The sequence below is a fragment of the Osmia lignaria genome, chromosome 16 (genome assembly GCF_051020975.1).
Source record: "Osmia lignaria lignaria isolate PbOS001 chromosome 16, iyOsmLign1, whole genome shotgun sequence".
Taxonomy (NCBI): Eukaryota; Metazoa; Arthropoda; class Insecta; order Hymenoptera; family Megachilidae; genus Osmia; species Osmia lignaria.
The window spans coordinates 1562732-1576905 of NC_135047.1; the positions used below are offsets into that span (position 1 = coordinate 1562732).

The 14174-nt window shown below is 38.9% G+C and overlaps 4 protein-coding genes across 11 annotated transcripts in view; 2 read left to right on the top strand and 2 right to left on the bottom strand.

Moving 5' to 3' along the window:
- Positions 1-91: 91 nt before the first annotated feature.
- On the bottom strand, positions 92-1979 carry LOC117601020 (secretion-regulating guanine nucleotide exchange factor-like). Of its 2 annotated transcripts, XM_034317226.2 has the most exons (6): positions 1839-1979; positions 1410-1563; positions 996-1325; positions 705-929; positions 484-636; positions 92-410 (listed from the first exon to the last, which is right to left on the bottom strand). In XM_034317226.2, exons 1-6 carry the CDS (start codon positions 1860-1862, stop codon positions 244-246), a joined length of 1053 nt encoding a protein of 350 aa, XP_034173117.1. In that variant the 5' UTR covers positions 1863-1979; the 3' UTR covers positions 92-243. The 2 variants fall into 2 exon arrangements, with proteins under 2 accessions (XP_034173117.1, XP_034173115.1); XM_034317224.2 differs by having other exon boundaries at positions 996-1563.
- A 180-nt stretch (positions 1980-2159) lies between these two features.
- Positions 2160-4666, top strand: LOC117601011 (cell division cycle protein 23 homolog). 2 transcript variants are annotated; one of them, XM_034317205.2, is made up of 8 exons: positions 2160-2300; positions 2388-3049; positions 3121-3300; positions 3377-3541; positions 3614-3860; positions 3930-4194; positions 4272-4418; positions 4548-4666. In XM_034317205.2, exons 1-7 carry the CDS (start codon positions 2200-2202, stop codon positions 4380-4382), a joined length of 1731 nt encoding a protein of 576 aa, XP_034173096.1. In that variant the 5' UTR covers positions 2160-2199; the 3' UTR covers positions 4383-4418; positions 4548-4666. The 2 variants fall into 2 exon arrangements, with proteins under 2 accessions (XP_034173096.1, XP_034173097.1); XM_034317206.1 differs by having other exon boundaries at positions 2170-2304.
- On the bottom strand, positions 4558-7141 carry LOC117601010 (uncharacterized). 2 transcript variants are annotated; one of them, XM_034317203.2, is made up of 3 exons: positions 7013-7141; positions 5104-6399; positions 4558-5028 (listed from the first exon to the last, which is right to left on the bottom strand). In XM_034317203.2, the coding sequence occupies exons 1-3, from the start codon at positions 7073-7075 to the stop codon at positions 4558-4560; spliced, it is 1830 nt and encodes a 609-aa protein (XP_034173094.2). In that variant the 5' UTR covers positions 7076-7141. The 2 variants fall into 2 exon arrangements, with proteins under 2 accessions (XP_034173094.2, XP_034173095.2); XM_034317204.2 differs by having other exon boundaries at positions 6924-7031.
- Positions 7019-14174, top strand: part of LOC117601014 (protein Wnt-6-like) — a 71185-nt gene continuing 64029 nt past the window's right edge. For 2 of the 5 annotated variants that reach the window (XM_034317214.2, XM_034317213.2), the window contains exon 1: positions 9766-9868. Coding sequence is in view for 3 of the 5 variants with exons in the window: in XM_034317209.2 (XP_034173100.1) it covers positions 8860-9039; positions 9250-9690; positions 9766-9868; positions 12958-13382; positions 13472-13687 (1365 nt within the window). In the remaining 2 variants the exon portion in view is untranslated. Of the gene's footprint in view, positions 7161-8600; positions 9040-9249; positions 9691-9765; positions 9869-10630; positions 12906-12957; positions 13383-13471; positions 14083-14174 lie in introns of those variants that run through there. The other 3 variants (XM_034317211.2, XM_034317209.2, XM_034317212.2) reach the window with 3 other exon arrangements.

The window sequence follows — 14174 nt, forward strand, 5'->3', positions numbered from 1 at the left end:
GGTCGATTTTAGTCTATACTAACCGGCCTTTGTCTACCTACCTGCGTAGTTAAGTAAAACTATAGTTTCTTTACACAATGTTTCGAAAGGAATATAGTTCTTTGACCCTTTGCCTGATGATTCATTTTCACGCGACTCCGTACATGCAATTGTTATAAGAACATATTCCAAGAATAGAAATGTGTATAATAAGGATTCAAAGAATGAAAAAAGCATTAAGAAAACGTGTTTCGTCAATAAAATTTATAGCTTCTTTATTACAGCAAACGAATGACCTGCACCGCTACCGATACAAATTCCCGCGTAATTAAACGGAAGTGAAAGTTCTTCCGGAAATTTAACGTCTCTCGTATGACCGTTTCCGCAGTTTCCATGCTCGTTCCAACCCCAACACACAATCCTATCGTTCTCTGCAATATTAAGCATATAATACATTAATATACACGTTGATTTTGAATCCTTTGATGAAAAGTAGAGAAACACCTGTTAAAGCAACGTTATGTTCTGAACCGACAGAAATCTGACGAATTTTCGACTCGTTTTCGAGCCACATAACCTTCCAAGTTGATGATCCTTCGAATTCTTTAACACCTAATTGTCCATACGTATTTCTACCCCACGAAAAAATCTGACCATCTAGAAATAAGTAAATTATCTTTAAAATAATACATGTTACTTATATAATAGATGTAAATTTGAATTACCACTTAATGCAACCGTATGCGACCAGCCACATTGGATCTCAGTCGGTGATTTAAACGGAACGTCTAATAGTTTTATTGGAAAGGATGTATTTGAGAGTATATCAGTATTTAAGCCTAATTGTCCATGTTTATTGTCACCGAAACCATAAAGATCCCCGTTTTCCTCTACTACAATAGTATGACGTTGACCACAGTTAACACTGTGCACATTTGTCAGAGTTGGAACTGTTTACGAAGCAGAATGAAACTCAGGCCATCATGGAAGAAAGGTTTCGTTTCAAAAATGTTTACCTTCTGTGAAAGTGTATGCGGCATTTAAAAGCGGTTCGTTCCTCGACAGACTTAGACCCAATTGTCCTCTATTACCTGCACCCGCTACCAGAACTTTATGATCCTCTGTTATTAGAGCAGTGTGCCTTAGGCCAAAGGAAATCCCTTTAACTTTTCGATCGATTAGAAGTTCAAAAGGTTCGTGCGTCCAACGAAGATTACTCAGGTGTTCCCCCAATTGTCCGAAACAATTCGACCCCCAGAGAAATAAAGTGCCTTCTATTGTCAATGCCGCGGAGCAATCCCAGCCACATGCGATGTCCACGACAACCTTGCCTTCAAGTTTATTATCTAGTTTTCGAAACGAAAGAACATCTTGCTGGGTAGAAAAACCTGCTTGACCTTTATTGTTCCAGCCGCAGGAATAAACGTTACCGTAATCGTCTAAAATTAAGGAGTGACCAGCACCGCCAACTATTTTACGTATTCTTCGGGGTTCTAATGAACATCTGGACAAATCAACTTCTTGGGGTAAAAGACATTCCTCCGAATGAATACCCTGTCCAAGTTGACCATGAGAATTGGCACCCTAAACAGCACATGATTTTTTTCTCTAAATGTAAACCTTATTTTGTCGAGTAATTTAAATTTATGATTGCTCTCCACATTTTGAATGTTCCGCCAAGTCATGGTGTTTCTATTTGAATTTGATCTTATTGACTACGAGTTACATTTTATCAACTGTATCTAATCTATTTTGCAATTTATTATAGATTTTATGTATTTAAATTATTAACGTGATTACATTCGAAATTAAAATGACTGTATATGTAAAATATAGAGTAAAAATGATTAGTACGTTACCCATGAGATTAAACGATAGCTCATCGTTATTTGTAGGTGTGCAAATTATTTCTTATAAAATGGTCGTATTTGATGTTTAAATAATATTTAAATAATAGAATTAAAAACATATCTACAATTTTAAGCTAGATAACTACGTACTAAAGTAAAGATTGAAAGACTCGCGGAACGGATAGGTTAACTTTTTGAGAATACGATGTATAGATGGCGGCAAACATCTTCATGTATACAATTTTTGTATTCAGTTTCTTTATTTAATTCATGAAAACATTGATTCTTTTATGGCGATGTGCAGAATTGTTATTTAGTTAACTATAGTAATTACAGTCATTAGATCAATCATTGATAGGACTTATACGATATGGAAGAACCTATCAAGTTTGATATCAAAGAGGTTAAGTCTGATCTTTTGCGCGCGATAAACGAATGTTCTCAACGTGGATTATTGCACACCACAAAATGGTTTGTACGTTTTTGAAATAAGAGTAAAAAGAGAATTGTTATTTTATTACGGAGAGGGTATAAAAAGTAATTTTTATTTGTTTACAGGCTAGCAGAATTGAGTTATTCCTTAAAAGACGTCAAACCAAATGTTCATGACATTACCGCCGATGTGTATTTGTCGGATACAGAAGAAGAAGAGGATACATATATTTTGGCAAAAACGTATTTCGATTTAAAAGAATATGCTAGAGCGGCTTATTTTACCGAACAATGTAAAACTTCGAAAGTTAGATTTCTACATTTATATTCTCGCTACTTATCAGGCGAAAAGAAAAAGATTGATGACATGACTGTAGTGCCCCCGGATCCTTTGAAAAATGATAGTTTAAAATTGTTATGCGCGGATTTGAGGAAAGATCACTTGGATGATAAACTCGATGGTTTTAGTCTTTATCTCTTTGGTGTAACTTTGAAAAAGCTACAACTTACCAGAGAAGCTATGGATGTGTTGGTCGAGGCAGTCCACAAACAACCAATGCATTGGGGATCATGGTTAGAATTAGCTTCTTTAATTATTGATAGAGAAAAACTGGAAAATCTATGTCTACCTGATCATTGGATGAAACACTTCTTTATGGCTCACATGTATTTAGAGTTGCAACTGATCGACGAAGGTTTAGCTTTATATTATGAATTACAGTCAATGGGGTTCAAGAAAAATGGATATGTGCTTGCTCAAACTGCAATTGCAGTACATTACAGGAGAGGTAGATCAGTTTCTAAATGATTGCAAATAGGATTCACACTCTTATACTGAATTGGGATATTTTCCTTTCAGATGTTGACAATGCGATAGAGACATTTAAAAGGATAATAAAAGAAGATCCTTACTGTTTAGATAATATGGATACATATTCTAATTTACTTTATGTAAAAGAAATGAAAGTTGAACTAGCATACTTAGCTCACAGAGCAACAGAAATAGATAAATACAGATTAGAAACATGTTGCATAGTAGGTAAGTTTCCTGTACCATCGGAAACATCTAAATCGAAGACATTATGTTTTTATCTGGTAGAATTAATATTCTCTAGGAAATTACTATAGTTTAAGAGGAGATCATCAAAAGGCAGTGATGTATTTCCATAGGGCATTGAAATTAAATCCGCAGTATCTTTCGGCTTGGACGTTACTTGGTCATGAATTCATGGAGATGAAAAATACGAACGGTGCCATTCATAGCTACCGCCAAGCTATTGGTTCGTAGTAAGAGAATTATCTTAAGTCAAAAGAAAGTATTTATCTATTTAGCAATTCTTTTGTTTGTATAGAAATGAATAAGCGAGATTACAGAGCATGGTATGGCTTGGGTCAAACATACGAAATTTTAAAAATGCCCTTTTATGCGCTCTACTATTATAAACAGGCTCAGCTTTTGAGGCCACATGATAGTAGAATGGTGCTAGCTTTAGGAGAAGCGTACGAAAAGCAAGATAAAATACAAGATGCGCTGAAGTGTTATTATAAAGCATGTAATGTTGGCGATATCGAGGGAATGGCACTGTTGAAACTAGCTACGTATGTATTGCAACTCAGGATTATTTAAGATTTACAATTAAATACACGCTCGTATGCCTTATATTACAGATTGTATGAAAAGTTAGGTGAACATGATCATGCGGCAGCAGCTTATACCGATTTCGTGATGGATGAATTTAGAAATGCGGACAGGACCGATTTAAGTCACGCGTATAAGTATTTAACTCAGTATCACTTAAAACGAGAACAATTAGATCAGGCAAATCACTATGCCCAGAAATGTTTACAATTTGATGAAACGAAGGAAGAAGCTAAAACACTATTGAGAACGATTGCTCAGAAAAGAGTAAAAGTTGAAGAAACTTCGATGGTGGTAATTGAGCACCGTTTAATGCATCTATGTAAGAAACGATCATTATCAGCGTATTTCTAATTTTACATCAATTACAGGTGGAAGATATGAATGAAACGGATCCCGTTATTGAACAAGGAGAAAGGCCAGATACTACACCAGGAAGTCAGTTATCACCGATGAACTTGTCATTCATGCCAACACCGTAAGATAAGGGAACGATAGTGAATCGTTTTTCTCGCTTTGTACGTTGTATATATTTTTAATAAACGTTTAAAAATCAAATGATAAATTTCTTCATAACAAATTTTTATTCATGTTACTTTCTGTACAAACATGTGCATTTATAAATGTATATTTTCTTTTTTTTCTAGTATAACAATATCACCGGTAGTAGTTGTTCCTCAAAATATTATTTAAGATCTTCGAAGAACTAACATTGACAGGTAAGTCCATAAATTCAGGATAGTCATAATAGAGATGTCTCATAGGCGAAGGTGCTGGCGGCACAATCGAACAGTTAGGACAATCAGGGTTTGGTCGTGGCACTATAAAATGTTTGGAACTGTTACCGATGTAAGGCAATAACGGTGGATTCTGAGGTAATTCCGGAAAGCCAGGCGGAGGACGAGAACGCGTTCGAAAATTATTCGTATTATCCAATGAGTTCGTACGCGATCGTCCAATCACGATATCCACATCTGGGGTTGTTAACGCACGCTCGTCAAAACCAAGATCCGTCGACGACGATGATGTACTGGAACGTGATATTCGTTTACGTATAATTTTCGGCAATCCATCGTTGGAGTCTTCAGTGTCTGCTACGTAATTCAATTCTCGTTCCACGTTTTTATCCTGAAAAAGAACAATAGCCTGTTAGACCAACAAACAAGAACTCATTACAAAAGGAAAACAGAGTAGCAAATGTACCTTCATGATATTAAAATGCAACCTGCGACTTGTACGTTTGTTGCAAAGTTTCGCGTCAATGGGAGTCATTTCAACATCATCGTCCGAAAATGCGCTGTCCGTTTGCGTGGCTATTTCTTTATATTTCACATCATTCCGTTTCGTTTCTTTATTCTTCGCCGTTGTCCTCGAAGCTCGCGATTCATGTTTACTCGGAGTGTCGTGCCGAGAACTTCGTTTTTCTTCACGAACTTTATTTCCACTCCTGCGTTCGCTTTCTCTCTCATTTTTATCTTCCTCGTGAGACACTTTCCTTCTTTTACTATTAATGCTAAAATCCGACGGTTGTTTCTTCTTATACTCCTTCGCGTTACCCTCTGGCTTTTTCTTCGAATGAATCGCAACCGTGGAATTGGTCTTGTAATAAAGAAAATTATTCTGCATCGTTTTCTCGCGTTTGAAAGAGGACGATTTAACAAACGAGGAAGTAAACTCGTCCTCCGAGGAGGTGCATTGCTTTTGAAAGATCCGGGAAATTTCTTCATCCACGGATGAATTGCTATCTTGCTCCTCGACGTTCATCTTCGAAGCTATATTCTCTTTGTTATTTTGAAATTGTTTTTCAGTCACTCGATAATCCCGCGGTAGGTTCAGCGGGATATGCGTCTTGTCATAATGTAGTTCCTCCATTGATACATCCATAGGTTCTTCCGACGCCCTGTGCGACATAGTTCTATCGAGATTATCGTAATCTATCGACATGTTCATTGCCAATGTGTTATTCGCGGTGCTCCATTGTTCACCAGAGGAATCGGAATCTTCTTCGGCGGTTACCATTTCGTCAGCGGATTCATCCTTGTCACGGCTTCTCTTTTCTTTCGAATTTTTCACACATGATACTGCGTCTTTTCTTTCATCCACCAAATCGCGATCAGACTTGGATCTACCAGACTTTTCCGAAGACTTGATACTGGTAGCTTCTCTCGGCGTCTTCTTTTCTTCACGCTCCTTTACTTTCTTCTCTTCTTTTTCTGCTTCATCGCGTTTCCTGCTGGGTTCTGCGGGCTTTTCGGACGCGATGGGTTTCGTGCTCGTTCCAAATATACAGAAACGTAAAAGATGCAGAGGGAAGAGAATGTATTTGATACCACTCTCGATGATGCCTCCGCTCATCGAATGAAGAACTTCGATCGATGGCATCATGTTTTCTTGTTTCGTTTTCAAATCTTTCCTTGGTATTTCTCGTGGGAACGGGCTGTACCGCTTACTGCTGGTCACGGTTTTCAACGAGTCTCTTACACTGGACGCCGCAGCTTCCTATCAAAATACCAATTTACACAATATTAGAATATTTCACGAAATACGTTCGTTCAAACGTAATTTCGAACGCGTGGTTTTCAATAACAAGAGACACTCAGGCTAAGATTAAGTCTGCACGGGCGATTGTGGAAAATTAGAAAATATCGAGCATTGATTGTATTGCATATGAGAAATTGTGATGAAATACGATTCGTGAATTTCGCTGGAACTCGGCGCAAGATAATCTTGTCAAAAGTGAACGTTTCCTTCGAGCCGTGGATAGAGTTTATCGTTACGTAAATAATATTAAAATTCAGATAATTTGGAGAATATAATTAGCTTTAGTTTATCTATATTTGAATGACGTCACGGTGTGTGTACCAGACGGGGGACGTACTCTTCAAAGCACGTACTCTCTCTTCCAAACGATAAATATAATACTTGTGATTCACTTTGAAGGAAATTCTCGTGGCTGGATTTATCGCGAAGCACGCCAGTTCGAGCTAAGGTGCGATCATCGACGTTATCAATAAAACAATCACCTTTGATATCAGATCGTCGATCGTTCGTTACGTTCACTTTTCACCGTCTGTTTCTTTTTATTTTCTCGTTCGCGAAAGCGTGTACTTACGTTATCGACTTCCGAGCACTGACGCCTGTTTCTTCTGCTTGTGCTTTTATTTTCCTTCGGCATGATTACTGACACTTCGCTCTTGCTATCACCACCGGACAGAAATACTCTGCCACTTTGGATACTCGCTTTCTGGACACCGAGCAGTGTACGTTACACCTAGGAAATCACGAATGAAATGGAAATGCAGTGAACTGTGATTTTGTACGAAAGCCAGACAATGGTACCCCTGTATTATGATTGGTAGTTTGGTAAACGAAGAAAAAGAAACTTCGTATTAGAACCTCAAAGGGACGAAGGGTAATTATCCCTTCTGACGACTATTGACCGTAGTGTTTTGTACTCTTACGCTTTCAGGTCAATTCGCTCCCTCGACACCTTACCGCTTATTATTAGACACCCGGATCAGATCATGGTCTACCTGTTTTCTTTTTTATTAAATAATCATTAATTTTCTATTTTACACGGTTTACATGTTTCAATTTTTATAACACAAAATATCCGTCATCGATTGAGTGAAGTTAACGAGGGAGTTTAAGGTAAAGGGCATTGTACGTGCGACCTTTTCGATTGTACCTGCCATCATAATCCCTTCTTTTCTTTCGAGGAATTAGAATTGAAAATTGGGGTCGTTTAAAGTTCCAGCTACGTTATTCTTGCAAGGTTTACTTTTTTCGTGCAGTGAAATTGTCACGAAGAAAGTACAGTATGATGCATAATTTTAATATCAAAAAGGGGGTATTTCGAGGATTTCGCAGTATTACAGAATTTTTCTCATGTACTTTGATGTGCTTGCGATGGTAAAATCTTAACGATTACAGAATACTGTTATAAGATGCAGGCTCACGCAAGCATGCAGACACGCGAGAATGCACGCACGCTACCTACGCATTGCACGTGGCAATTGACAGCTGTGCACACCTGTATGCACACGAGCGTGAGCACGCAAGCATGCAGAGAGCTCTTGCTTTATCATTTTACCACCTTACCATTTTTCGTTATCTTTTAATTCATTCTATTGCAAAATTTCGTTTCAAGTATTCTATTCAAATTAAAAATATCAAGGGATGGAATATTTCAATTAGCTACGTTTATAGTAGCAAATATGTCATGAGTCAACAATGTGTCACTTAAGTTTGTAATAGTAATATTATAGATTTGCTAAGTAGTAAGAAATATTTTTTTTTTAATACGTTTTTTTTCTTTACTCCGTTGTTTGATCTATCGGATTATAGCATAGAAGCAGATAGAGAGCAACATATTATTGGTTCAACGAGAAATCATACCTATCGCGCAACGAGATTTCGTTTGTACTGCGCATGCTTCGTCTGCGCAAGCGCAAAATGGCGCCGCGTAATATACCCAGCGGTCTTATATTCAGTATACTCTTCGACCTTCGACGTTATCAGTTGTTTGAAACAAGCTGCTTCTTTTATTATATATTTTTGTACGCCGTGTATATGACCATGAAGATAGAAGCAAGACTAGAGGGCCTCCCTGAGCTGCGCGAAACAGGTATGTTTTCTCGTTGAACGAATAATAATGTTTCGATGGTGGTTTCTAAGGTCGCGCGCAATTCAACAGAGCATGGCCGCCATATTGACTATATTCTCCCAACCCAGCACCAAGGATGTTTGTGCGTGCCTGGCACGACTGCTGTTACATCGCGGTCGTTGCCGTCGTCATCGCTGTCGTTGTCATTCTCGTTGTCGTTGTTATTCCTGTTGTCATCGTCGACTTTGTTACTCTCGTTGAATTGTAATTGTCATTGACGGATTCGAGCGTCGTGTAATCCGCGACACAGTGTTAACATTTTTGATAGAATTGACACTTGCTGTCCGTGAGATATGTCAAATCAAATATGTCTAAAATGGAACAGTTTTTTAAACAACATCGCCACGAGCTTCGAAAGCCTTTGGGAAGAAGAAGGTCTGGTGGATGTGACATTGGCAAGCGATGGACAGTGTCTTACGGCGCATAAAGTGATTCTCTCGGCTAGCAGTCCTTTTTTCAAGAAAGTTTTCCAGGTTGACTTTCTACGTTATTTTCTTTTTTTAATTTCTTCGACCTTTTGACAATTGTCTCGCTGTCAATCAAAAGTCATTGTCAATCTATATTTAATTGATAAGACATGATAGAGAATTGTATAAAACAAATGTGTTGTATGCTAGTTGAGGTTAACCTATTAACCAATAAATTAACCTGCTAACCCATTATTCTAATCTCTATTGTTACAGACAAATCCCTGTCAACATCCTGTTATAATACTTCAAGATGTGCACTTCAGCGAATTGGAAGCATTACTTATATTTATATATAAAGGGGAGGTAAATATAGAGCAGAAAAATTTACCAGCCCTGTTGAAAGCTGCAGAGACCTTGCAAATTCGTGGGCTTTCCGGGGGAGATATATTTGCTAAAGAATCGTATAAAAGATTAGCAGAACTGGAGCAGGCAGTGGAAGAAAGTGTGGTAACAGCTAAGGAAGAAACTTCAAGAAAGAAACAGAAACTTAATAAACATCAAAATTCTATATTAGAATCAGCATTGACACCTAGAATATCACAGTTAGAAGGGACAGATGAGTCCACAACCAGTGATCAAGGTAAAAAAGAAGGGGATTATCCTCTTCCAAAGAACATGCTTCAAAATCCAATTTATCAGCGTTTGGAAATGAAAGTTAGTAACACTTGAGGATCTTTACATTATAGTAAATTGAATAGTAAACTAACAATTTAATTGATTATGTTTCAGATAGAACCAATAGAAACAGCAGTGGACAATGCTCAGAAACAGCCAGCAACAGATAAAGATCCAGCTGAAAGATTGGACACTTGTCAAAGTGATGGAAATCAAGGTTAGTGACAATTTCAAAATGAAGTTAGATTGGTATTTTATTTGCAGAGTTAATTTTATTTTATAATATTTGCGTGTATTTTATGTGTTCTTCAACATTGCAAAATGTTATTGTTCATATGTGTTTTATGCAAGCATTACATCATAATGCTTATCCAATACCATTAAATGGTATTTGGTATTTCTATTTATGTTTAAATTGTTGTCAAAAGCAAACGAATGTGTATACAGATACACTGCTCATTGAATTGTGCAAGAATTTCAACGTGTCAAGCTTATATCGTTAGGAAGCAGCAAATTTTTTCGATTTTTTTGCTCGACGTTATCCTCGACTGCTTTGTTACTGTAATTCAGTTAGCTTTGATCGTTGTTTCTTCGTTTATCGATATTGGTCTGGCAAGTATTTCTTTCATTTCTTTTGGTTTCGCTTGATGTTCTCAACGAATCGTTAGACGAGAGAGCTACGTAGTTTGATATCTAGAGCCACTTGGCGCTGTACTTGTTCAATTGAATACACGCGATCCTGACTTCTAGTTAATCAAGATTATTGTAGACTTTTTTTTCTCTCGCGTTCAAATGCAAAACATATGCGTGCATGTGTGACATAGGAAAGAAATTGATTTGTTACGCGATAGAGATCGATGGAATCAAAATAGATAATTAAATCTGGTCGAGTTTTGCTTGATTGTTCGGTACGTTGCGAGTGTTGCGCGTCCAGGGGGATTCGTGTCTAAAGCAGGCTGTGCTCTGATGTGTGTGGCAGGGTCTGGGAACAGCCCTGCTGAAGACATTTCCGGTTTATCTGGGTTATCCGGCCTAACTGGATTCTCGGACGTGAAGCCGCTGCTGTACGCGTATCAGCAGCTACCTTACGCCGATCTTCTGCCAAGTCCGGAGATTATCTCAACCTGGGCATCCTCCCGACCGATGGATCATTTGGCCTGTGACCTTATGAAGATTCTCTTTACCCCGGAGGAGAGGATTCTTTGTAACGTGAACGGCAAGATGGGGAAACAGCAGTTCGATAGTAACAAAATACATTTGATAAGGGAAGTTCTGTTGCACTTTAGCGGTATTGCACCGAACAGCGTCGAATGGGAGGAGACGTGGAAAAATTGCGTGACTAAGATCGATACAAGCAATAGGGGTTTGAAAAGGTATCTGTTCCAAAGGCGGTCGGTTTACACTCAATGACTAGGGCGTTTCAGGTCAGGGGTCAAACGGAAACGTTTCCACTGGCTGGAATGAAGTTTTTCTTTCGCGACGATTCCTCGTTTCGATCTATCATAGATCGTGTTAGGATCGTGATGGAAATCGTTCTCGATGGTTCTCCGTATCCTTTCTTCTCTTGCCGAGCCGAACTGTTGGAACGACGATCGCGAATTTTTTTCCTAGAGGAAATAGTATGACACAGATTATAAGAAAGATCGGGCACTGTTGGGGAATTCGTGACGGGGGTACGCGCATAATATAACAGGACTTGAACTTAATGGACTTGACGCTTTTTCGAATAATCGATAGGTAGAACGGAGAGTTTCGACGTAAAGAGCAGAATGTCTTTAAAGAAAGAGAGAGTAGGGAGACGGAGAGCGTTCCAGGCGTGGTCCAATTATCTATACGCTTCACGTTTTGCTTTCACGAGGCAAATGATCGTGCAACTTTAAATCCTTTCGTTTTTTTCAAATGAGTCTAACATTGTTTTTTTTCATTTTGGTATCGAAAGGTAAATCACTTTTTTTTTTTTCTCTTGTACCTTGGGTCTCGTACTTTGAGCAACGCAACATTCCTTTCTATCGTTTCTTCACGATGTTCACGCGAATATGCACTTTCGTCGTAGACGATCCACAGTAACACGTGTATACTAATATTAAAACGCGATGTGCCGTAGTGGCACACGCGGGGTCTTTCTTACATTCGACGGCACGATAAGTATATACAGTTACGTGCATAGATTCCTTCACCTGGCAGAGAGAAACTATCTATGTCTGCGACTGTACGGTCACCTGATCAACGTACGCGAGTAGCTAGATACATAGGTGTACGTGTAGCTGCGTACTGCAGACACCTGCAACGCACGCGATTAGACGTAGGGAAACGCGTGTTGCACGAAAAGACAACGCGTCCATCTGATCAGACATGTGCGTGCACATGATCACGACTTAACGCACAGGGTGTTAAGAAAGTAATAGTCATAGTTTACAGAGGTGAACTTTATCCCGGACCTTCGCCAGAGTTTCAAGAAATCTACACATAGGATCACCTAGAGTTAGGAGACAAAGTTTATATGTATAGTTAGGTTTCTTTGCAGATATCTGCCTCTGCAAGTGATGGTTATTAATTACTTAACACCTTGTATATGTAAATGAGAAAAAGTAGCTGTTACGTTGAGAGTAGTAGCATAAGTTTAGGGATCCGTGGAACATAGGGGCAATTTAAATCGAACCCGAGATCCTTGAGTTCGTAGCTGGCTACGTTGTCCATTAATGTCTATGCCTAATTCCACGATTCCTCTTATCGGGTATGGGGGTCCTAATCCCACGTAAGTTATGCTTGTAGAATATATTTAACGCGTGAACGGATCACGCGAAAGACACTTTTGAAAAGTTTATTTTCAACTGAACGAACAGATTTGTTTTACCTCGTTTGTTTGCCACCTCTTTCGTCGATTGATCTCGCGGAGAGCATGATACGCTTCGAATTGACTGTTCATTTGAATCAGATACGATTGTAGACGAAACACACACGCGACTGGTTGCAAATAAACCTATTTTACATTTTTAATCGTCTCGTCATTTCCCGGTGCTCTGTTCCCCCGTGTACGCCTTTGACTTACTTTTGTATCCCACTGGAAAATCGAACGAATAAACTTTTGAGTATCCTGCGAATTCGTCGCATCCTTCATCCAAAGAAGACTCCTCCATATTTGCTCGAAAAGAAGACTCCTCGTCTATTTTTGATCGAAAAGAAGACCCCTCATCCTGAAGATAGAAGATCCTGAATCTGCCATTCCTCGTCTGAACTCCTTCCACTTCCACGTCGAGTTTGATCGAACGAAGAAAATTTGAAGTCGCAGACTGGAATTACTTGCAGGATCTTCAAAGCCGAGCGCAACCGCGATCGCCGATGCTCGAGAGACATCGACGCCTTCGCCAGAGCCACGAGCATCGAGACCTCCGATAATCCTCGAACGAACTCCACCTTGGAACACCTCTCGAACCACAGAGGCACTTTATTCATCGAATCGTTCGTATTCGGAGCCAACGTTGGATCAACAGGAATCTACAAACGTTACGATGGAACAGGACTCCAGATTTCTCCGTTCCGTGTTTCCAACTTGTCCCGGAACTGCTGGCAGTTCAGACTTGCCGGAAGAGACTGTACAAGGTACTGCCGCGTATCCACCGTTTCCTTGTCCCTTCTGCGATAGGACGTACACGAGCTGGGGCTTTCGACGAAGACACATCAAAGCCGTCCACACGATTTCACCGTCGCTTAATTGCAAATGGTGTCTCCAGGTACGTAGGCAAGATTAAGAATCTATAGGAAGCAGGATAAGGATACTGTTTAATAAGGCTTGAATTGAATAGGATCATTTTTTTTGTAGGTTCTCCCTACGCATGCGGATTGGAGGCGCCATGTAATATTGGCACACAATCTTTCAGCTAAGGATGCTGATAATGGCCTGTTAATTTTGGGGGAAGCTCACATGGTGCTCCAAAATGTGCGTCCCACACGGTTGCACGCCTTAGTTAATATAATTAAACAGAATTCTCAACAGAACAATAATCAGGATAATAATCCTCAGGCTGATAAAGATTGAGATTAATATTGGGTTGTGCAGTGGAGGACAGTGTTCAGGTTGTTTATTTGTTAATTAAATTTTCTATTAATCGGAACGCATCGAATTGCGTTTGTATTCGAACAAATTTATATTTTTATACGTTATTATAAAGGAGCATGCTGTCCTCGTTTTTTTGAAGAGTACAGAATGCTATTGCGAGTATTATAATTACCATAATTCCTCTGTGATTCGTAACGAACAAGAATATGGTTTATTGTTATCATTTTTTAAAATGTATATTCATATTGTATTGTATATATCGCTTTCATAGTCATTATCGACGGCCAGTATCGCGTTGCAGGGTGGAAAATATTTTTATCGTTGTACGGACTAAAATTTTATAAGACGAGTAATAAAAATGTTTATTATTATTATTGGTTGAGAATGTTGCGTTGCATATGGTACGAGAAATTGTAGGAAGGATTGGAAGGAAAGATGATTAGCCTCAGAGATGAAACTAGGGTGC